At 35.5% G+C, this 25,646-nt stretch overlaps 1 protein-coding gene across 2 annotated transcripts; it reads left to right on the forward strand.

Annotated features, from left to right (window-relative positions):
• Positions 1-150: 150 nt before the first annotated feature.
• On the forward strand, positions 151-20,496 carry LOC108780756 (zinc transporter 2). Of its 2 annotated transcripts, none has more exons than XM_018548556.1 (8): positions 151-452; positions 11,093-11,277; positions 12,089-12,205; positions 12,312-12,460; positions 12,861-13,012; positions 15,488-15,707; positions 19,435-19,675; positions 20,030-20,496. In XM_018548556.1, the coding sequence occupies exons 1-8, from the start codon at positions 379-381 to the stop codon at positions 20,170-20,172; spliced, it is 1,281 nt and encodes a 426-aa protein (XP_018404058.1). In that variant the 5' UTR covers positions 151-378; the 3' UTR covers positions 20,173-20,496. The 2 variants fall into 2 exon arrangements, with proteins under 2 accessions (XP_018404058.1, XP_018404059.1); XM_018548557.1 differs by lacking the exon at positions 151-452 and adding an exon at positions 4,511-5,369.
• The last annotated feature ends 5,150 nt before the right edge of the window (positions 20,497-25,646 follow it).

The following is a 25,646-nucleotide window of genomic DNA, read 5'->3' on the forward strand; positions in this document are numbered from 1 at the left end:
GATCAATGAATGCGTGAAATTGCAGCAATGCAGACTCGTCATCAGACATCTGTACATCTAATCAGAAGCGGTTCCTATTGACGATTCTTGCAGAAACAAAGATATCAAATTGATTGATCTGGGTCGTCATGCGTGCGTCCCCTTTGTTCATAATATTTATATAAACATCAAGAGTGAAAGAGAGAGCCAGACCACCACGCACTAATGACATCTCCCGACGCATAGTAACCCCGCGCTGTCGCAGATTTGCCTTTGCCTTGTCTTGGCTGCGCGTTCGGTTTGGCGGACGGTTTCTGTCAATTGTTCGATGCTCGCGCACCCGCGTTGTTCGTACTACTTCGTACTCCTCCTCGGCGATCTGCCTGGAAAATTCACGACATGGATAACAGCGGAGATAAATCCGCCGACGTAGAAATTCTCGCTGTTGTCGAACAAAACAACATAGCTAACGAGTAAGTCTTGTTTTGATATTATTTTGATGTGTTCGAGTATACCTCGTTCTTAAACTTTTTGTTTGTAGCAGAATTAATACACATTGAGTTCGTTGAGCATTTGATATACTTTTGCAAAAAAAAGAATATACATTTTTTTAAATGATACCTTGTGGATAGCAAAATCGTTTAAAAATAATCTGATATGTAATTTGAATAATTGAAACAATTTTTAAAACGATACTATAAAATGAGAAAAATAATTAGAAAATGAAAAAAAGAGTACCTTAAATTTTATATATATATATATATAATTCTTGTGTTGAAAAAAAATTAAAAATTTATTTTTATATATTTATTACTAAAATTTATAATACATAATAGAAATATTTATATTTTTTTTGTTTTCTAGAACTTTTGTATTAAATTGCATTACTTATTTATAAGAAACCCATTATATATTATACGATAGCAATTAAGTTATCGTATATCAACCAAACGTATACGTTACCAAACAGGTAATTTTAATTGACTGTTATTGTTAGAAAGTTATAAATCAATGACAATTATATCGATTGAAAAATTAAAAATAATGCGTTAAATTATCTATACCAGGAACATGCCAATCATTAAAAATCCTGCTACCTTTACGCTTTTTTTATTATCGGTGCCGTTCGTAAACGTAGTTTTTGATAGACAGTCGGAGGTCATCCATTAATAGATATACCTATATTATTATTATTTCTTTCTGACTGTCCAACATTCTGTGTGACGACCTTTTTTTCTTGCGATCACGTTTCCGCGTAAACGTAAAAATGCAACCCTAAGTATCCAATTGTTTCACACAAAACCCTACCCCTCGTTTTGCGGTATCCTACCGAAAGAGTTACAAAACATCACTGCACTAGATAGCAGCCAGTAGTCCTGGTCGAGCACCACCGTGAAAATGGACTTCGACTGCACCGTGGACGAGTAAATAACAAGTTCAAAATTGCTCTTATCTTCTCGCTTTTAGGTTCTCCGTGATATGAGGAAAGAAGCAGTATTATTATTTTTCAAAATTACTAAGTTTTAACAACTAACGATTTAATTTCAATTAATTCTAATCAGACAGTTGCATATTCTATACGATCTCGAAACATTATCGGAATCTTGGATAGCGCGAAGGCGTACAATTTAGAATCAAAAAAACGAACTTCCGCATTACATTGTGTTGATTTACGCATCTGTATCATATGAACGTAACTTTAGATAAGACCCCATTTGTTAGAGATAATTTATAAGTATTCTCATCTTCTCGCTTTACTCGCACATTCATTTTTCCGGGAATCTCATAACGCATATTTGCATTGCGCATTCATCAATGATGCACGATGCAAACCATGGCAGCCATGCACATCACTATCAGCATTTAAAAAGAAGTTATATACATAACGGGCAGCTTTTTGTTATATTTCATTGCACGTCGAGAATGATGACTGTCTATATTTGTATACCGCATCTATATTTTTATGCTGCGAGTGAACACGATTTTCATCATACAACTAAAAGAGTTAAACGAACATTTTTTATGTTTAACTTTTTTATGTTCACGCTAAAGACATTAAATTTATTTTAATTTAATTTATTATAATTTTTTATATTTGATAAATTTCAACTATTATATATATAGTAAAGAAAAAAGAGAATGTGTTATAATATATGTAAATACTGTATACTGTTCTTTTTCAGCTAATTTATCTTCTTTTAAACTGCCTCTTTTGTAGCTGTTTTATTTCAATTTAATATTTTAAAAAGACGTAATTACAGAATACACAGCACAACAGAGAAGATATTTACTTTTCAAGAGCGCGTTTGCGACATTCATGCAAACATAGAATATAACCGCAATATTGCAGCAAATATTGTAACATTCCTGTTATATTGCAGAAATGTTACAATGTTGCTGTAATTTGCGGTCATATTCTGTGTTTGCTGGAGTCATTTTTTGTAATATTACAAACTATATAAATTGTGTTGTCTTGTTTGAAAATATTTAACCTACTATTTCCGCGTTTTCCTCGCTGAAATCTTTATCTTATCTAACACCGGGTCTAAAATAAGTCGATAGTCCTAAGTCTTATCGGTGAATCGGTGAAGTTGGCCAACAGCCAATTTATATACGACTAAGGTCCGGTTTTTCACATGACTTGTGATTAAACTTAATGTTTAGCCTAATGAGCTTCATTCGTGACTTCATTATTATAAATAAATTCCTCCATTTTGGATAAAACATTAGGTTGAACTTAAATAAGGTACGTTCCATTTAGCGTTTACAAAGCTCGCATTTATCTTTGTGTAATATTTGATAAACGACGAGAACAAAATGATTCCATGAGCATTTCGAGCATCAAGTGGAATGCACCCTACGGGCCACAAAAAATTTAAGCAGTAAAACGCAAGCGATTTGACTAAATCCAATATGTTGATTTCGCCTTATGTCTTAACGTTTTTTTTTTTTTTGTGTTATGTAGCTTTAACGATACCGATATATTTTCTTAAGATTAGTTAAATTAAACTTTCTTCCTTTTCATTGTTGTCGAATGATTCGCTGGATAATTAACGACTTAATGTGGATATATAAAAATACAGTCTGTTCAACAAGAACGTACGAGTTAAATTGTTTCTTTGTAGATCGCCAACCGTATTCGGAATCAAGCAATCGTTGTCTAATAGTATTAAGGCTCACATCTAACCCTTTTTCAATAAAAGATTTTTCGCTCGTTGTAATGAACACCCAGGATTCTTCTCAAATATCTTGATGATAGCTTTGTCGTCCTTCTTCGTCGTTGACCGTCAGGTGCCACGTTCCGGCAGGTCGTCGACATTTTTTGTTTCGTTTTGTAACGTTTCACCCACTTCCTGACGAATCTTTCTGACTTTTTTGCATGTAACGCCCGGCAGCTGCGTACGATATTTTCGGTTCTTTCGGATGTGTGCAAAGGAACACTGCTTCAAAACGATTTGCATACGCAGCACTCATTGTGGTTATTTGCTCTGTTACAGTCAAAACAAGTCACATTACCCATATATAACCTCAAAGCATTCTTCCGAACTGTTCAAAGAGTCGGAAAAACCAAACTTAACATCATCTATTAATGAAATGCGGAACCGTACGCTCTTATTGAACAGACTATATATATATATAAAAGTTAAGATTTAGAACTTTCAACTATACTGATTCAGTGTAAACCCGTCATTAAGATTTTTTCGCCAATTTGTTGTAATAATTTTAGAAGTCATTATCATCAAACAATAAGGCTCTGTTGTGTGTGACGAAGTCTCTATATTTTTTCAAGGGCAAATCGATTTTCGCTCGGTTAGGGAATCTTTTGTTTATTTAAATTTAACGCCGTCGGAGCATTGACGTGATCGCAGGAAGAGCCTCTTGATTATGAAATTCGCTCCCTCGCGTGATCGACACGCGCTCATCAATTGCCTCTAAATCGCCGCGTATTTCTGCATCACGTGCATCAACAATACCTCTCTGGAAAGTTATGTGAACGTGCCCGCGTGTTTATTTCACCTTCTGCACCATTCGCTCAGTCTCAATTCGCTATCCACGGACGGCGCGGCGTGATGTATAGACTTTCGCTTAGAATCGCTTCGTCCAACGGGATCTCTTGCTATATTGATGGAGTTTTAAGAAATATATTATACTGATCTAAAGAATATTTTTCCTCCTTTTTTTTATGAAAAAAAAATCGCGAAAATATAAAATCGACACTTCAAGATCATCAATCCCGCGCTAAACTTTTGAGAAAACGTTAATCTCTTTGGTCTCAAGAAACTGTCGAAAGAAATACGAATATACTACAACCAGCGTGATATTGGCGAAGATGTCAGTGCGAAAGGGATAAACAATCATGTGTTTGTCGATATAAATCGTGCAAATTATTCGCGCGACTATTAAATCCATTTTGCAGATACAATAAACCCGCGCGGATCCGACTTGTGAAAGCATCTGTTGACACCAAAAGGAACATACGGAGTAGTCAAACTCTAAGGTACAAGATAAATATATTGGTGATACACTATAACGAGGGAAAGAGGAGTGTTCAGAACTTTTTGCTTAAAAAGTGACTAATTCGATTAATCGAAATTTCTCGAATCAGAGCTGCTTTTTCCCCAAGAGGTGATTTCTTCCAAACAAGTTCAAAGACACTTGAAGTTACAGACTACTAAAAAATAGTCTGTGTGTTTTACGAAGTCAAGTGTGGGACGAAAGCTCGATGGGACGTATCTTCTCTAAATGGAGATAGAAGAAAGAGACGGAGAGAGAAGAAGATAGAGCAGGGAGTGAGAGAGCGACGTGTACAGTGTGTGAGGGGGGATTCTTGATAAAGACAGACTGTGTCTACAAGGAAAGGCAGAGAGACTGGGAAAGAAAAATGTAAAAATAGGAAAGAAAAGAGAAAGAGGGGGAAAGTGAATACTCGCATGTAAGAGGGAGATAGACCGATCGCTAATGTTAGATCTTTTATCTGTCAGACGAATGGGCCCGGGCTGACCACGGGTCTTCTTCCACCGAAAGAACGCGGCAAGCCGCAGCTCCGCGTGCCTTCGTTTCTCGTTCGACGAGTGACGGTTGCAGTCGATCCGCGTCTCTCTGATCGTCCAGAGGACAATCCACACGACTTTGCTGATTACAGCACGCACCGCAGTCACCGGTGTCTCCTTTCGATCTCGATCGCTTCTCCGCCTCAGACGAGTCGCGATTTAGTCTTCCTTTTTTTCTGGCATTCGTCTACGACTCGACGAAACGAAAGATCGCTGAACGTTCAACAAGGAAGACCAACACGGCGACGTCGTGCGATCGACGGCCGACCGACTGCAAGCTGGCTGGATCCGCGAACGCTCCACCTCGGGATCGATCATGGATGACGAGAAAATCAAGCTGTGAGTTTCCTTTCAGTCGCAATCTTTGGTCCTCGCTGTGAGCGAGTCAGGTGAGACTCCGCGGCGAAGGAGGTTGCACAGGACCGCAGCGAGTGGAAAATTTCGTAAGAACGCAGAAAAACTTTGGGAGAAGGGGCTATTCTCAGATTGTACTCCGCACCGCGGATTTCGGTTTTCTCTGCAGCTTATTGAAGGATGCAGCTATATGGCATTTCAATGCGCGATTAATTATTCTCCGTAATTTGTGACGAGCTTGATTTCTTAAGTAAGAGAGTTGATGATGTTGCGTGAAAGTACTTACGACGAGAGTGGTGTCTGCTGGAATCTACAGAAATAATGGAGTGTGTCTTTTGAAAAATCGTTGATCTTCACAATATTTGCACATGAACAAATCGAGCTTCCTCTCTCTTTCCGGAATATATATGCTTGACATCGAATTATTTATTGGCAGACGAAAAGTATGGGATTGGCTAGCGGAATCGATTGGAAAATTAACCTTTGAGGGGAGAAATTATCATCCGATAACGTATTCAATGACGATCATTTAAATCTTTCGATAATGCATTCATAATATCTTATAAAATATTTTGGGCAATTTTTTTAAATTTATATTTGTGGTGTAATAAGTCCCTTCTTCTGAAAAATATCGAAATGTCGAGAATTTCTAAATTATTAGAATATCTGATTTTTTTAATGACCTATTGTACACTCTTATTGTACTTAAAATGAAATAGATATGTTTGATATTCGATAAAAGCGAAAAAAAAAAAACATTCTTGTATCGTCCAGTGCAGCGATCAAAAAAACATTAATCTCTCACAAATTAAAACTTCAAGTTCTCCCTCTCTCTCTTATTCATAAAAAAGATACGTTTTATACAACATCGCGGAACAGCCTTGAAAGAATCTGATATAAATATTGCGGAATGTTATTAAAAAATTCTCGATTGATTTCATACACTCGTCGCATCGTCAGCGAGAAAGCTTAATTTCCTCTTTTCTTCCGATTTCTCTTTCTTCGGGCAATGTCTCCGCGTGTTAACGAGTCGGAAAGCTAGCTCACTGATTGCCGAAATTATGCGGCAATTTTACCGTACGCGACATGCATTGTAGCTGTGCAAACACAAGGCCGCGATTCCCCTTCACTTTGCCGTACGCGACAGGATCTCTAATACAATGATCGCATGCGAGGACGAGCAACCATAGTTTCACGAGCATTAACAAAAACATATACGTTTCTTCCTGTTAAACTGTCGTACATATAATTGCAATTCTTGCATTTAAAAATAACAAATCAGGTTTTTCCAAGAAGTTATCGACTCAACAAATCTCGATACGAGATGTAATTTTTATTTTCTTCAACACACGATTATTTTTTTATACATTAATTATAGTTTTTGCAACTTGATTTGCAAAGATCTATTCTATGAAATGAAGAACCGAAATAAAAAAGATTCTGGCGAGAATGATCATTTCGTTACATTTCTGTCAAAAACTTTCATCGAATTATCTTTTTGCTCCGTTTTCTGATGTGTTTCCCACCCGGGTATTTACAACAAATCATTGAACTCGAATAAAACTGCGTCAATATTATTTTTTGTTACGTAAATCATAACTCCAAGAAACTACATTATATAATTATCAAGAACTACTCGTGCGAAGACGGTAAGGGAAGCGCACTCTCGCATGATTCCTGCTTCGGTTTCGTACATCACGTATTTTCAGCAAACGTCGGAATAACGGAATAACCAGCTTTGACCTAAAAACATCTCGATGTCCGTGGACCTTCAAACCGTAGTCTTGAAATACTTTGCGTCGTCGATATCTCTTTTTTACTGTCTCACATTATAGTAATCCGCACGTAAAACGTCAATGGATTTGTTGTTACATTTATATCCCTAAATCCATTAAATGATTTAAAATAAATCAGAGCTGTATCTATAGCGATTAATTAATAGTACATTTACATTCGTAAATCCATGAAATAATTTAAGATTAATTAAAGTACAAACTCCAGTGATTGATCGACTGTACACTTATATATGCGATTCGAATAATAAAATAATTATTATTTATCATCTTATATTGAATTGTCCTTATAGTGACACGAGTTATATCATTAAATATCAAGAAACATAGAATATTTTATGTGATTTTGTATTATATAATACTAAATGGAATAAATAAAAAAACACTATATACTTTCTTCAGGTTTGTGTTAAAGACGTGTAGTCTTTTGCGCATGGAAAGGTAATTTTAAATGTGAAATATGTAAATTATTAACTTATACCCGAGTTGCATGAAAGATGTCAAATAACAATACAAAGACAAACGTATATATGCAGATAATCTGCTGAACTATTTTCTTTAAGACCAGCGATTAAATCGGACGTCATTAGTGAAAGAGCAACTATTAACGATCGTTTAAAGCACGATCGTTTGCGGTTGACTTCTTGAGTTTCTCTCTCGTTGGCGCATCGTACTTGTAAAACCGCGTATACCGCACACTTTTTTCTTCTTATTCGCTTATCGACCTGTTACGCTTTCTAAGAGTTGAGAACAGCAAATTGTTAATTTATGATTGTTTAACCGAAATTATGTTATGCGTAATTTTCGTGTTGCGTAGATAAGATATAGGACTCTGATGGCTTCCTAAACTATTTTTACTGTCGACATTGTTAAACTATGTTCTACATGCTTGTTATCTCGCGTTAAGTCACAAGTAACAAGTAGTGGTATTTGTGAAGTGCATAATTTTATAGCCCGTGTAACGATCACGTTTTATCACGGAGGAAGGGTGCACTCGCGTGTGCGTTTCTGGATCGTGCGATCCTGAAACGATCATAGGCGCCGCGATGCGCAAGGATTGCGCTCATTCGAGTTTTCGAGTTTTCTGTCTGGAATATCGGGATATTTAAAAAAATCCATTTTTTTCCTTTCTCTCGACAATATTAACATTTCATATTTGAGTTATTCATTTTCATCACATTTACTTAGTGCATTTTGCTAACAATCTCTTTCAGAGAATAGAAACTGTCGTTATTTGATACCCACGTTTTTAGATTCTTTAAGATGCTAGTAAACGTCTAGAACACGATCAGACTAATTTTATTAAGATATTTTATTTTATTATTAATTTTATTAAGAGTGTGTGAGTTTGTAAGAATAAATAAATACATATAAAGTTCACACAACTCTTATCATATCAGCAATATATTTTTTCTAATGAAACGTCTTGTCGACGCCCATGAAAGCGGTTCTCTCTCTGTCTTGACGAGGCGGAGACTGTTGTTCTCGCATTATCACAGTATAATTAATATGAAACTGGCATGGTGTCGGATAGTATGACGACGCAGCGACGAATCGACCGTCGTCGATTATTAATCCACTGATACACCTGATTATTTAAGAGTATATGACGATAATCCGTATATCAGTCGATCTGAAATACATACAATCTCACCATGAGTGTAATAAGCATTTCATAAAACATATTTCGTAATAAGTATTCATAGAACGATATGACTTTGAAAAATCAATAATTTCGTGTAAAAGTCCCCTATTGCTGTATTTCCGTATTGGTCGTTCAAATGATAACTGAAATGAAAAGTTTCCACATAGTTGTGAAACCATTTGTCATTTCCTCATTAACTGACAAGCGTGGGAGTAAAAGAGATAAGAAAGTTCATGCGTACATATCGTGAACGAAAGGAAGTATGTCACTCGATGATACGCATCTGTGATGCGAGTCCTCGCATCTCATTCACGTTATCGGCAGAAATCTACAGGTTGTAGACTACCCTGCGAGTACCCTGATTCAATGACGAAAACCGTCACCAATCTTTGTAAATATCTGCCACATTCATTCGACTGTGCATTCTGAAGGACGAGTTTATGAAGGTTCCTCAGCCTTCCCTTACCGCACCACGACGCGACGGGAAAAGATTAAAGCTACGCGATAAAAAAAATGTATAGGTGTAAAAAATATATAACTCGCGATGCGAATTACTCGTTTAATGAGTGATTCAATATTTACAGATTATAGATAAAAATCTTTTGTTATGTCTTAAATGAGTTATGCAAATATATGTTATTACATAACAAATATAAATAAAATGTCTGTGTGTGAGCCTCCGCGGTTGTTAGTGCATAAATAATATTGTATGCGCGCGCGCGTATTTATAAGGATTTTTTATTATTTACAATTCTTTACCAATATATGTATTATATATTTTTCTAAACACTAACAACCATATAGATGCTCATATAGGCATTTTACATGTATTTATTTCTTGAGAAGCTACAAAACTACTATTTTTATTATCATTTTTAGATCTCATCTTATATTAATTATATGTATATATATGTTTACATGTGTGTATACATACATATGTGTATGTATTAATACGATATAATATAAAAATGTTCCAAAGAAATTCAAATGCGATTTTATTCAGTTCTTTACACATTTTTTTGATGTAATGGCGTACACGATATCACGAACCTTTATCTCCATCGATATTCTTCGATCGTGTGATTTTGCACACGGCATTATCGTCATCGTAGTTGAATCACAAACAGTAACAGAAGAGCATATATAGGAACGCGTATAACGAATACGCATTTGCGCACGGCATCATTGAGATATCTGGCTAATAGATAATAGCATTCTGTAAAAAGCGATAAGAACTGGTCACGTATTTACGTATATATAATGTGTTGCCGTTGTTAAAGCGTGTAACAATGTCAACAATGCATACATATATATATATATATATATATATATATGTGTGTGATTCATTGAATTGCTTACACAATTAGAATATAATTAAAAAGAATTGGCTGAATATGGCATAGCATTTTTAATTGGCTGCAGCAGCCAATTTTTATTTATAGTAGCCATTGCGGATAACTAACGTGACCAAGAATTGGATTTTATGCCATATTTCACCATCTAAATTATTGCAGTAGCCAATTTTTTCTTTCAGTGTAGACTGTAGAGTAAATATATATATATATATATATATCTCATTTTTTTACATTGTTTTTTCTTTCTTTTTTCTAAAATATTGATTACATAAATTTACGTTTAGAAATAGATATATCTATCTAATTTGATAAAAAATAAGGAATAAAATATTAAATCACTCTTTAAAATACAGTAAGTCAAATTAACCAAATTATGTAAGCAACCTATGTAAGCTATTTTCGATAAATTTCTGATCAGGAAATAGATTCTGTTACAAGTTCAAATTTTTTAAATGGATAACTTGGTGGACTTTATACCGGGTTCCATAAATAATATACTGTTATAGTACCTCTTATCACATCAACCAAGAATGGAATATCTCCATTAAATCTTATCAAAGAAAGCCACGAAGTATAAAAAATAGTCCCGGGATTGACGTAAATTTTGATATTGTGATTTGTTGTTGATTGACAAATAACAAGCTACCAAGATTACTTTGACGTATCCAAAAAGTTCAATAAAAATAAAATTGACATCAGATGATTGACTTAAAATAATTATCCATTAAATACAAATGCACGATTATTTTGCTAATGCAAAATCACTTTCTTTCATTGCACAATATTATAAAAAAGCACGATTGTCGCGTCGTAGTGAAATCAAAAGTCATTCTTATGTAAAAATGGTTTTCTTTGTACCGTTACTTTAATAATATTCAACTGTATAAAATAGAAATGTATAATGATGTTTTATAGATTTAAGGATAAAGCGATTTATGGTTATGGAACGAGCATTCCCCCGAATAATAATGAAGACGAGGAAAATGAAATGTCACCAAGGAAGGTCATCTTCTGTGTTCATGGAAAATTGTCTGGTTGTTGTACGGTTGTGAAAGGTTCTGGCGACGAAAATACAGCTGCGGACTATCAACAAAATCCATGTACGTTTTCTTTACGAGTATATATGTATACATATAATGATGTGATTTAAAGGGCCTTTCTCACCTTTGCCGGCTGTAAAATTATTCTATTTTCACGAACTTTTCAAAGAGAATTTTACAGAATAATGAAATAAAAAAGGTTTTTTACCCAAAAATTATTATTTTTCATTTTTAAAACATTAAATTTTTGTTGTAAAAACTTAATTGTAGTTCCTGCGCAAAAGTGTTAGGAAACAAAAGAAAAAACTAAGAGATTATCTTAATTAGGTTTTTAGTTATCATTTTTCCAAGGTCGAAAACATTTAAAGAAAATTTTCGAGAAAAACACATTTAAAGTTTTAGTTTCACTTTATCCATATACGGAAGTTTCAGTGCACTACGGTTATTCTACAATAAACCTTGCTCTTTTTCATAAAACGCGTTTTATGCTAGTTTCTTTAGTCACCGAACAATTTTAACTTTTTTTTAAGAAAAATGTGTGATGACCCTTCACGCGTTGTCTATCCTTTTGGTTAGCATATATCTTTGCTATTTGATTATTTAAAAAAGTGACAAATTAGAAAGTGAATTAAAATTATCTGAAAAATAGAGATAACAATGACAAATCATTAGAAGAAAATATTCATCCAATTCTGTAGTGCGTTCTAAATTAACCGGGAAGACTAAGAAATATCTATTATATTTTATTATATTAAAATATAATTTTTACATCAAAATCACATAACTTTAATTGACATTTAATTGACTGATTTTTCCAGTAACTCGTTTTTTTAACTAAACACTTATATTCCTTTCTTGCGATCATTTTTAGTATCTCCAGAAGATCATTGTCACAGAGAGAGAAACGAAGAGATTGACAAGAAAGCCCGAAAGAAGTTGTTGATCGCCAGTGCGCTCTGCGTTATTTTTATGATAGCAGAAATTGTCGGTAATATAACAAAATGCGTTATCTGCATAAACAAAAATACTTTGCAAAAGTTATTTATGGACAAAGTTATCATAAATTTCTTTCTTAATTTTCTTTTTCTTCCTAGGCGGAGTATTATCGAATAGTTTGGCGATAGCAACTGATGCCGCACATTTGTTGACTGACTTTGCATCTTTTATGATATCTCTGTTTTCCATCTGGGTTGCCAGCAGACCAGCTACTAAAAAAATGCCTTTTGGTTGGTATCGAGCGGAGGTGAGTATTTTTCTGTTCTTTGATGTGCGGATATTCAGGTATTGAATGAAATTAAACTAGTCGAATCTTATTAATAAAAATAAGTATAATTTATATTATTATTAATTATATAAAATGTTATAGAGTAATATGATATACCTAATATTAGTGAATGGAGAATGATATACACACGGGATAAATAGTGCGTAAAATTTAACTAAAAATTGTTTTTAATTAATTTTGAAATTATTTGTGATGTATTATGGAGTTGTATTAATAAAAAAAAAAGACGGTTAATGCACGCGGAAAAATTTATAACGTATCTTGGAAATTCTTTTCTGCAGAGTAGTATTTTATAAAACAATAGAAATATTGCAACACGCAGAAATTGATAATAGGAAATTTTCTGTTCGCTGTTTAGGTCATCGGGGCATTGACTTCGGTTTTATTAATATGGGTAGTTACCGGCATTTTATTCTACCTCGCGATAGAAAGAATTGTCCACAAAGACTTTGAGTTGGATGCAACGGTGATGTTGATCACATCTGCAGTTGGTGTTGCGGTAAATCTAGTGTTAGTGATATCATTAAAGATAATATTTATTTAATCGTCTGTACAAACCAAACGGCTATTCATATGTAGCAACATGTTACACGTACACGATTTCTGTAACAATGGGATTTACAATGTACTTAATGTAACATTAATGGACTCGAGTAGCACATTCAAGTTTCAAAACTGCGATAACGTCGCAGTTTAAATTACACCACTTTTGTTACAGGTACTCCAATAACGTCATTGTGACGTTTTAAAAATTATAGCAGTAAAAATAGGCAACATTAGAGACGATGTCAGACGAGCCAGTTTGACTGCATAACTACATATTTTGCTATAAAGAGGTTGTCACACGACAAAGCTGTAAAATGTTTCCGATAACGTTGTTTAAACTTCAACATGTAACAGAGCTATCGTCACAATGTCATTAGAGCATTTCAACAGAGTTGTAACAACAAAAATTGAATAATATTTTTAGACTTTGAGAACAATATCGCAGCCATTTGAGTATAAAACTAATTTGTTGGAAAAATGTTGTCTCGTATTACATCAGTGGTAGTCGGAATAAAGATAAACAGACTAATAAAGGAGAATGTTTTTTAATTAATAAAATCAATAAAAGTTAATTTTTAATTTTAAAATATATAAAAATAGAAAATTTATAAAAAGAGAATTAGAAAAATTGTTTGTAATAAGATTCAATAAGTTTTTGAAAACTAATATAAAGAGATAAGGGCAATGAGTTAATAAAAATTCGTTAAAATCTTTTTAAATTAATCTGATATATTGCGAAGAATATCATGTAATTATGGCGTTTTGTCCCAGCTTCCACTACTGGACTCATCAGTAAGTGGAAGCTGGGACGAAAAGTCATAATTACGTGATATTCTTCGCAATATATCAGATTAATTTAAAAAGATTTTAACGAATTTTTATTGGCTCATTGCTCTTGTCTCTTTATATTAGAATTGGAAAAGTTTCTTTTCTGCTTTAACTGGGACCTCTGACAATTGTTTTGTTTCATTGATTGTAAGATCAAATTTAAATATTAATTAATCATTACAAATTATTACAATTTATAATGTATGTACATATAAATGTACTAGCGCGGATGAAAATTCATAAATAACACTGATTACAGAAGTATACACATACATTCGTAAGTACTAATTTTAGAGCTACATAAATGAATGCATGGGGACCCATGTCCGCTCTTTTTGCTATGATATACTTATATGTTACAACTGATAATCACATTATTCTTTACTTTCGATAATGCAAAATTACAATCGAATTTTCTAAGCTTTTGCTAGTTTCTTTTCATTTTAAAGTTCTCGTTAGCTATTCACTTTCTAACTTTAAAAGTAGCAAAAATGGCAGAGGCTATTTTTGGTTTCAGATAACTATCACAGCGACTTTATAGAATCAGTACAGATAAAATAATTGTGCGTTTTGACTGTTTCCGGTAGTCGGCGGACCGCTCGCTTTACGCGCAAGCATGAAGGAAGATGTAAGGAGATATATCCACTCCACTCAGTTTCGCCAGTCTACAAAACATGGACCTATTTTAGGTTTCGAGTTCAGTTTCCGATTCTCGACACTCGCAGCGCTCGTGAATTTAGTAGTGCTGCGCATAATGAGTGCGAGTAAGAGAAATGATCATTTCTCTTACTCGCACTCATCAGAATCGGAAACTGAACTCGAAACCTAAAATGGGTCCACTTTTATTTTACGGAGTGGAGTCTCCTTATATCTTACTTCCTGCGCGCAAGTGTCCTAGCCAATTCCTAGCCAAAGAGAGCATCAAATAATTATTAAATTGTTAATCAATTTATAATTCGTGATAGTACTGCAGTGATTTATTAGAATTGCATAATTTCAAGACCGACAATTGTTCGACGCAGTTTAGAAAGACTACATATATCAGTATATAAATTCACACGAAATTATATATAAGCAACTGTAAGATTCAGCTAGACTGTTATAGACTTCGATTCGTATAGTTATATTGTTACACTGACGGTCCTTTAAAATTTAATACAGTCAAAATAGCTGTGGCTATACCTTTTGACTTTTTTAATAGCTGTCACAGCGCTTTCGTAATTAAAGATTCAATAAAATAGCATTTGCTGCTAAATATTAAGGTTGGCAGAATATTATATTATAATAAGTGTCACGATTTTGCTGTCGTAGCGAATATAGGTATAGCCAGACTGTATTACTTACGGACGGAGCATTCCCTCGCGTACTGTAATCGCGAATAATATACAAATTAATTTAAATATACGAAATGAGAATTTTTTTGAGAATTAATTGGATTTACATGAATAGCTTGATTTTTAAACTTTATTTATTAATTTAAATAAAAAAATTAGCTGAAAATGTTAGATATAAACTATAGCTATAACAAAATTTTCAAAATTAAACTTGCATCTTTATTTAACTGTTTTAGAGAGAAATATATGCATTATATGTATGTATGTGATATTATAGAATGGGCCTGTCGTTGCATCAGCACGGCCACAGTCATGGCGGACACAGTCATGGTGGGCACAATCACGATAGAAACGATGTGGAAAATGGACATGATGACGGTCTCAAAGGAGAGCAAGCAAAAAAGAATATCAACGTACGCGCTGCATTCATTCATGTTTTGGGTGATTTTATTCAAAGCGTGGGAGTATTCATCGCTGCATTAGTCATTTATTTTAAGGTATCTTCAAACTTTTATTAGTAATTTATTAGGTATAATAAACTTAGTTTTCGCGGTTTTTTTTGCTTAAGAAACTCGTTTATCTCGATATCAAAAGCAATTAAAAAATACGTCAATCAAAGTATTTGCCCTCGCTAGCTATACATTTTTCCTATCTTTCGGGTATAATAGAATAGAATAAGTGGAAATATTAGGTGTACAAATTAGTTCGGTCCGTTTTTTGTGTCCAAAAATGCATTTATTTCAAAACAAAATGAATGAACGGATTAATTAAAGTATTGTCCATCGCTGGCTACTACTTTTCCCCATCTCTCAGGCAATTTTCGAATTCCATCTCGAAAAAATGACTCGTCTTTGGAGACGATCATCTTTTGGAAAACGAACCAAATTAATTTGAACTCCCAATAGAAGAATAAGTGGAGTTCCGAAGAAAACCATTCGACCGCGACGGACGCGTTTCGGATCGGGTGCATTCAACCTAATATTTTTGAAAGTGTTGCCGACTTCGACTGAGTAATTGATCCTCACTGATGAGTGTCTGCGGATGGGCTCGACTCGTCCGTTCGTCCTGACGCGCATTATTAAGTCAGAAACACATAGAAAAACGTAAGGCCGTAAGACGTAATCAGTATAAGGAAATTATAACATTGGATTCGCTACCGGCCTTACGGTCTCTACTGTGATTGGCCAAAACGCTTACTGATTACATTTACGGCCTTACGTTTTTGTATGTGCCATGGGCTTTATGACGATGTCGTAGACGCAGGCGCTCGGTGTTCGTTCGGGCAACGCCATTTTCGCGGGCATTGCATCACTTTTGTTATTGTACCTACCAAAGATATAATCTACAAAAGACGTAATCTGACCGTATTGTCTCCGCATACTTTAGAGAGAGGCAGGAGCCATTAATCAAGAAGAAGAAGAATAAATGGATTTCGCGACAATAGAACGATTGGTCTTTTGAAGCAATCCATTCGTCGATCTATTTTTGCACATCTTCGTAATTTTTGAAGTGTGTATCCACTAAGCCGTGCTGCATCGATCGGAACAAGTAATAATCTGAAAGGAGCTAAGTCTGGTGAATACGCTGGGTGCGGGAGAACTTCCCACTCGAGCTGCATCAGTGTTTCCTTGATGGCTTTTGCAGTGTAAGCTGGGCCGAGAAAAAATGTCGGACGCTCGACGCGATGTCGGGACTCGAACCGAGGACCTCGTATGTAGTTCGAAACACAAAGCCACCGCCTTGCCGCGGAGCCACAGCCCGACACGTAGATCTTAATTGATATCTTACAGCTCGGCCAGCCTGAAATGTCATTCGTCCCGAATGATCGTCAAACAGTGATGTTTATGAGAAACTCACGGGGGCAAGTAGCCTTATCGGAATCCCGCTGAGTAATTCACTGTCGGTAAAGTTGAGAAGCGCGTGGTAATTCTCACAGGGACACGTAGTCTATTTCCAAATCCTGCTGAGAGTCCACTGTCCGCTCAATAAACCTCAATTTCTGAGGGGAAATTAATTTTTGAAAAGTCAGGTTTTCTTGCTGAGGGAAGTTGGTTGTATCCCACTTCTGAAGCTGTAAGCTGGGCCGAGAAAAAATGTCGGACGCTCGACGCGATGTCGGGACTCGAACCGAGGACCTCGTATGTAGTTCGAAACACAAAGCCACCGCCTTGCCGCGGAGCCACAGCCCGACACGTAGATCTTAATTGATATCTTACAGCAGCATGTAGTCGAACGCTGTCGTGCAAAAGTATAACTTTGCGTCTATTGCTGGTTACTGCTGACCTTTTTTCCAACAATGCTTCATTCAGACGGTTCAATTGTAATTAATATCGAACGTCTTTTGTTCGGTTTGAGTAGCTCGTAGTAAACGACGCCTTACAAATTCTACCAATGCAGAGCATTGGCTGCGTTCAGCAGAGAAAGCAGCTTTGTAACTGTTGCAAAATTCTTTAATATGATTGGTCTTGCCCTTACTTCTTCATTAGATCTAAATGTATAAGCCAATCATATTCAAGAATTTTACAACAGTTGCAAAGCTGCTTTTTCCGCTGAACGCAGCCATTGCTTTGTGACCATTTCGTTTTCGTGTAGATGTGATGGTTGGCCGGGGTCCATCCATGACCTTTTGCGTTTGGGATCATCAAAATATATCCACTTTTTATCGTCAGTCACAATACGCCACAAAAAAACTCTTCTTTTTTCTGTCTAGCGAGCAGAAAAATAGAAATATTTAAGCGATAGCAATAGCATTTTCGATTAAGTTGTGCGGTAAGCATTTTCCTTCCTTTTAAATCCTTCCTATTGCATGTAGACGTTTGGAAACAGCCATCGGAGTAACGTTCAATACTGCAGATAATTGTTGGAGCGTTTGAGCTAAGTTTTCGTCCAATAATGTTTGCAATTCGGCGTCTTCAAACTTTTTAAGTTGGTCTGAACATTGTTTCCCAGATAACAAAATGCTTATAGCAGCTACTAGCTAGTATACCAACAAACTTGATCATGACGTTACAGCAGATATCTTGCTGCTATTTCCTCATTGAGCTTAGTTTCTAACAGCTTAGCCTGCCAACACAACGATAGAAATACAACAAAAATCAATCATTATTTGCTATCACAGCAAAAACACGATAAAAATACAACATGACCTGACATAATCAAGTACTGACAGCAAAAACGACACGACGTGACGACAGGCTGTGCTCGATTTTTGCTGCGTTTTTGCTGTCAGTACTTAATTATGTCAGGTCTTGCGGTATTTTTACTGCCTTTCCTAGTGAGAAATGCCAATGGAACCGACGTCGATTCCATTGTCATTTCTCACTGGATTTTGCTGTCATGATATGACAACGAGTGTGCCATATTTCTAACTATATTTTGCTGATTTAACATGTCGTCATGTTTTATAACAAGTTTTGATATATTTTTTGTTAATTTATTTTGCTAGCATGTAATGCTCGAATTCTGCTTGCTTTATTCCAGTAACGTTTATTGAATTTTTATAGAATTTTTGCTAGTGTATTATGACGTAGATCTGCTCTATTTTTACTGTATTTCTGTTAGCGCTATATTGATACGGTAAACAGTGTTCGACTGCTGCTCGATTTTTGCAATTATAATATATAGCATAAATTTACAATGCATACTTTTGGCAGGTTTGGTTATCTGGGTTATCATTCATATCATAATCATCACTTTTATAATAAATTGCTGAAACCATGGCATGTTCTTTCCGATGGAGTATAATTGCCATAAACTTCGACAAGCAATTTATGAGCTGCAGCTGCAGTTTTTTTTCAAATCAAAATAATGAAGCAACACATATCGAAAAAATAACTTATCACGATCTATATTTAATTTAAAATTTGCACTATTCGCTTAATGAGTCTTTTCGCATTGATGTTGACAAATACATATCTAATCTCTAAAATGCAGCCAGTTTCAGATGTCAAAGTAAATTATACCTATAACTATATAGTAGCGTCATCTAAATGCGAACCGCGGAAACTAAGTTTAGCACCTAATATCAACGTATATTTTTGCATATTTTTATCGTGTCTCACGAAATATAAAGATATAAAGTTTTCAAAAATTGTCATTCCTACGTTCTTCATTTATCTTTTACAGAAGTTTCCTGATATTTTCGTGGTACAATGAAAAAACAGGCTTATCTATTGAAATCGCATGATTCCAAAGTATGCTTCTAATAATCGTTTAATATTTCAGCCAAGTTGGAGCTTAGTGGATCCAATATGTACATTCCTCTTCTCGATATTAGTTATTCTCACTACAGTGGCGATTATTAAAGATGTAATTAATGTCTTGATGGAAGGTATTCCTAAGGGTTTCGACTACTCGCATGTGGAGAACACCTTCATGCAAATAGATGGAGTCGTTAAGGTGCATAATCTTAGAATCTGGGCGCTTTCACTTGACAAGACTGCTCTGTCAGCGCATCTTGCAATAAGTACGTACACCCAAAAATACAATTCAACATGTATACTTTTTATTTATGCATTTTAATTATGTAATCAAACTAAAATCCTAAAATAATGTACACTATCACAAAATGTGCTCATATTTATAGATATTTCAAATTCTCGCACCTGTACTAGATAGATTTATTAGCATTTATTATCTTATTAGATTATATTATATATTTCTCGATTTAAAACTGTATCAATTCTTGTATTTCGTCGTTTATCTTTTAGGCTCTTAAATTTTAATCACATAGATAATTATTCACATTCCTATTATTGTCATATTTGTTATTTTGCGATAGTTATTTTTTATTGAAACAATGCGATATTTTTATTCGTAGAACCTGGATCGAGTCCCCAGAACATTTTACGCACCGCTACACGAAATATCCACGACAAATACAAATTCTTTGAGATGACGTTGCAAATAGAGGAATTTAATGAGAGAATGGAAAACTGCAAACAGTGCAAGGCGCTATCATAATAAAACACTGTTATCGTACTTATGTGTCCTATAGTCGTAAAATAAGGGACGCAATGTGCAACGAAGATAATTTTAGATCGTGATCGTCACAATCATCTTCATCACGAATGAAGCCATTAAGATTGCTTTATTCACGAAATCAGCATACATGTATCACATTGAACTCTTGTTATACATTTCCTTTTTTTCCTTTTCTTTTTTAACCAACTCATGCAAATACATACGAACAGTCAATGTCACTCGTACAACGCGATGTGTTTATTGTAAATAGTTTGTGTGTTATTCCCCGTTATGAGATAAATTATAATTAGTTCCATAAATAAACCAAGATATATCGTTAATGGTTCCAGTTACGATAAGCATTGGAAATTAATGTTAATTTCTTAAATTGATTTTCATACTAATAGATTGATATGTACGTTAATCTTTCAAGTTAAAAATTGTAAAAATAATTAATATTTATTTTTAAGAGTGACTGTGTAAGTGCTTCAGTAAAAACATCGACGAGGTATTACCTTGGCGAAAATAGAAAGCTTCCTGAAACGTTGAAGAAGCGTAAGCCCGGATCCTCATACGGGCAACAGCGTTTTGACACCAAACGCTGATTGGTGAAAAACCGGTGGCGAGGGTAAAATTTACCCCCATAACCCGTTTTTCACCAATCAGCGTCCGGTGTCAAAGCGTTGTTGTCCGTATGAGGATCCGGGCTAAAGGTACCATTTCGTATTGACGCTTGACGCTCATTTATAGCGTCAAAATAGATCACGTGATTAAAATTAGCACTTGCTATTCGTCAATTCTTATCACGTGATCTGTTTTGATGCTGAAAATGAGCGTCAAACGTCAGCATGAAAAGGTACCTTAAATGATTCTTTGTTGACTTTTCGTGGAGAGTTATAGCGTTTTCGATTAACCGACTCGACCCGACTCCGGGTCGGGTTGACTTCGATCCACAGATGTCTATACTATACTAGATCGCTAACACAGCCGAAAGAGCTGAGGCCGGCCGGATCTCCGGTTTCGGCCATGATGGGAACAACAAAATGGCGAGGTACGTGTGTAGTAGTGTGTTTATGAGTATCCTGCATGTGTGTTAGTGCGTATGTGTGACATCAGCCGGCAGCCACAAGGTGCTTTTTCATGCGCAGCACGCTGCAGCAGCAATTCGTTACTATTGGTTAAGAATTTTATGTAAGCTAGATGACGCACTTCCGGCGCAAAATACATTTTGCCGCAGTTCGTTGAAGTTGAACCGAACGAACAGCAAGCAGCAAGCGGCAAAATCGAGAAAGCGTACAATATGTCCGTCGTTTCATTATGAAAATATTATTTATTGCAATAAATATTAGGAAAATAAACGAAGAATGGCTTCGGATAAGGTACGAATGTTTGTAAATTAGATCATTTTATACTTTACACTTTACTTTTTCAAATTTGTGGTAAAGTATAAAATGATCTAATTTACAAACATGTATCCGTACCTTATCCGAAGCCATTTTTCGTTTATTTTCCTAATATTTATTGCTATAAATAATATTTTCATAATGAAACGACGGACATATCGTACGCTTTCTCGATTTTGCTGCTTGCTGCTTGCTGTTCGTTCGGTTCAACTTCAACGAACTGTGGCAAAATGTATTTTGCGCCGGAAGTGCGTCATCTAGCTTACATAAAATTCTTAACCAATAGTAACGAATTGCTGCTGCAGCGTGCTGCGCATGAAAAAGCACCTACACATGACGCGTGTGTTCCCGGTGTCATTCTTCTTTGGAACAAAGTCTCCTCCGATGGCATTGATCCAAATTTGTAATATATCTGGACGCGCGTAAATGGTAATCTGAAAAATTAACAATGCTTAATTGAAACATAACCTTCTCATATCATGAACCTCGAATATTTTTATATTTATTACACATAAATACTTTCTACTTACCTAAAGAAATGAATACCTTGTTTTCGTGTATTTTTGCATTTAGAAATGCAACAATTTTTCGGCATTTTTATTTTCTTTTACTAATATATGTAGAAAAATCGACACACGTGTGGTCATCGGAGGAGACTTTAAAGAAGAATGATTTAATCTGTAGTGCCCATTTTGTACATATAGATTTTTTGGAAAGACCAGGCGCAAGTGATGTGCGTTTAAAAAATTTGGCCGTGCCGTGGGTATTTCTGGAAGCTCCTACTTCTGACACGTGTGGCTGCCGGCTGATGTCACACATACGCACTAACACACACGCAGGATACTCATATACGCACTACTACACACGCACCGTCGCCATCTTTTTGTTCCCATCATGGCCGAAATCGGAGATCCGGCCGGCTTCAGTCCTTTCGACTGTTTTTGACGAAGTTAGCGATCTAGTATAGTATAGACATCTGTGAGCACGTATAAAATATCTGACTAGCGAAGCTGCTACCGGTCGCCACTAGGAGGATCTTTACCAATAGAACATTTCACGTTATGACGTCATGCGGCAAGATGGCCGAATACTGGAGGACAAGCATATATAGTAATCTTATGGGACGGTAGCTTATTTTCAAAATAACTTTGTAAGGAAGGGGTTTTTCGAAAAATTGCCAAGTTATAAAATAGTTTTATTTTTTTGAAAGCTATTTAATGACATAAAAATTTTCAATCATTTTTTTTATGTCGAAATTATTATTTTATTTAACAGCTTTCAAAAAAAATAAAAACTATTTTATAACTTGGCACTTTTTCGAGAAACCCTTCCTTACGGAGTTATTTTAAAAATAAACTATCTTCCCATAAGGTTTCTGTATACACTTGTCCTCCAGTATTCGGCCATCTTGCTGTATGACGTCATAACGTGAAATGCTCTATTCTCATCTCATATCTATTTGTATCTGTTTACGGCACTTTACAGCAAAGTTACGTTTCTAAAAATGAGTGTCTGCGTTGTTTCTAAGTGCAAAAATTGGACTAAAAGAAAAAACGAGGAACAGTTAAAGATGGAAAGAATTCTGAAACGAAAAATTTCATTTCATGTGTAAGTAAAAACATTTATATGAACAAGTATATATATTTTATTTATTTTCCATAAAAGTTTATATTTTATTATTAAATCAGGATAACACTGCAGTAACAAAACACTGCAGTATTATAAATAATATAAAATAATATTAAATGCATTTTATTACATATTATGTTTAATAATTTATCCAAAATATGTTTACAGCGTTATCGGCACGCTAAAATAATATATATAGTATACATGACGTATTTTATGTATCGGTAGCACTACATGCATATTTCGGACCGCGGCTGTTGAGAATTGGTTGAGAACCACCGATTACTATTCGGGTCCATAGAGATAGTAGTACTAGAGTACGCATTATAGGAGTGGGGGTAATCCTATCTAGAAAAGGACGCACTCATTTGGACCTTTTCGTTCTCTCTAGTTTCGCGCATGCGTATAGCCATATACTCTGAGAGAGGGGATCGAAAGAAAGAACGAGTCGAACGAGAAAAGTTTCATCATTACATGACCGGACAAGCCTGATTGAGCCTGATCACTTTGGAATCAAACAAAGAATTGAGTTTGATAAGGTTAAGGGCTCTCGATGAATAATATCAATAAATATTAATGATAAAAATCTATTACTTTTACCTCTATAATTCCAGTTATGCGAGCATATGGCATTGGCCAGCACCACCAGATTGTTTCTTATAAAGATAGTCAAATTCATATGGTTTAGTTAAGTTTCGCGGAAAGAAATTTTTGGCTTTCCAAGAATGACCGGACAAGCCTGATCTCTTTGGAATCTAACAAAGAATTGACTTTGATAAGATTAAGGGTTTCCCAGTGCCAAGGGTTGCTCTTTCAATTCCTTATTCTTTCTTTTGATCCCCTCTCTCAGAGTATACGGCTATACGCATGCGCGAAACGAGAGAGAACGAAATGGTTCCAAACACTGATATGTATATATGGATAGCGAATGCCCTATACCAGCAATGCTAAATTTTTGTGCTGAATAGAAGGGTCGCCATGTTGACTCAGGTGTGTCATTTGAGAAGTGGGGGAAGTGGGGAATGAAGGATAGCGGTTCCGCGGGAGCTTTGAAATCAGTATAAACATAAATAGAAAGAATAAATATAGAAGAAGAAAAAGCAAAGGAAATATAGCAAGGAAATATAGCAAGAATAAATATTGGTTAAACTTATCGCATAACCTCAATAACGTAATTTATTAGTAAATTTCCCTTACCGATGAAGAGTTCTTTGCACCGATGCAATCTTCTCTGCCTTTTTCCCACAGAAATAGCACTTCATATTGCATTTACAAAAACGATCACCAAATCTATAATTTCTTCTAAATTTGGATGGCCCAGGCTCCGGTAAATCCGGATAAACGTGGCCAGTCGTGCCAAAAGGAAATTATATGCTTCAAAAGATATGTGTGAAACCAAAGTGGGTGATATCGTCACGCCGCAATAACGCGCGTCATGAGAGCCCAGGTCGTTAAAAGGTGCAAAATGACGAACAATCGAGACGAGCTCAACCGCGGACACGCATCTGTATGATACAATGCACAGTCAAAGTCGGCACCACTTTCAAAAATATACACTGAAGAGCACCCGAACCGAAACGCGTCCGTAATATATGACATATAACGCGACATATGTAAACATTACGAATGCACCCGACAGATACCGACAATTCCCGAAAATGACACAGTCGAGTTAACATGGCGGCTCTCAAGTCGGCACACGAATTGCAGCCCATCCGCTATCCATATTATACATATCAGTGGTTCCAAATGAGTGCGTCCTTTTCTAGATAGAATTACCCCCACTCCTCAAATTTCCGACAATGCGTACTCTAGTACTACTATCTCTATGTTCGAGTCACGACGAAACTAGTCGAAGTGACCTTACCCCTCTCACCGTGATTATTCCTTACCTCTCGGTGAAAGGCTCCGTCTATATGTCGTTGGTAGAGACCTTAGAACATATAGTACTGGAAGGAGCATAGTCTCTTGAAAGCATGGTGGAAATTCCACCATGCTTGAAGGTGAAGGCGAGTAGATTGACAGAGAGAAATAGATTAAGGGCGGAATCCATAGACGTTGCTTAAGATCTGTCTTGAGATAGTCTTCGTCAAGATCGACTTAGGGTCCAAAACTAGCTTAAGAATGCCTTACATGCATAAATGTATCTTGAAAACTCGAGTTTGAGCTTGAGACTGCCTTAACAAAGCTCATGCTTAAGTACTCGGCTTCGTCAGAGCCCCAACACACACTTTTGCATAACGCATAAAGCATGTGCATAAGGAATTTCATTGGCCCATTTTCTTATGCATGAGTCAATGGACCAATCAAATTCTTTATGTATATGGTTTATGCGTTATGCAAAAGTCTGTGCTCCCCGCTTCAGGCTTTGTTAAGGCAGTCTTAAGGTGCTTTTTCATGCGCAGCACGCTGCAGCAGCAATTCGTTACTATTGGTTAAGAA

Source organism: Cyphomyrmex costatus, unplaced genomic scaffold (assembly GCF_001594065.2).
Source record: "Cyphomyrmex costatus isolate MS0001 unplaced genomic scaffold, Ccosl1.0 scaffold732, whole genome shotgun sequence".
NCBI classification, from domain to species: Eukaryota; Metazoa; Arthropoda; class Insecta; order Hymenoptera; family Formicidae; genus Cyphomyrmex; species Cyphomyrmex costatus.

Excerpts from the sequence above, each read along its gene's own strand:
- LOC108780756 (XM_018548556.1), top strand. The coding sequence starts at position 379 with ATGGATAACAGCGGAGATAAATCCGCCGACGTAGAAATTCTCGCTGTT. Across the intron at positions 13,013-15,487 it reads GGTGTTGCGGTAAATCTAGT|AATGGGCCTGTCGTTGCATC; the intron begins GTTAGTGATATC and ends GTGATATTATAG. Across the intron at positions 15,708-19,434 it reads CATTAGTCATTTATTTTAAG|CCAAGTTGGAGCTTAGTGGA; the intron begins GTATCTTCAAAC and ends TTAATATTTCAG.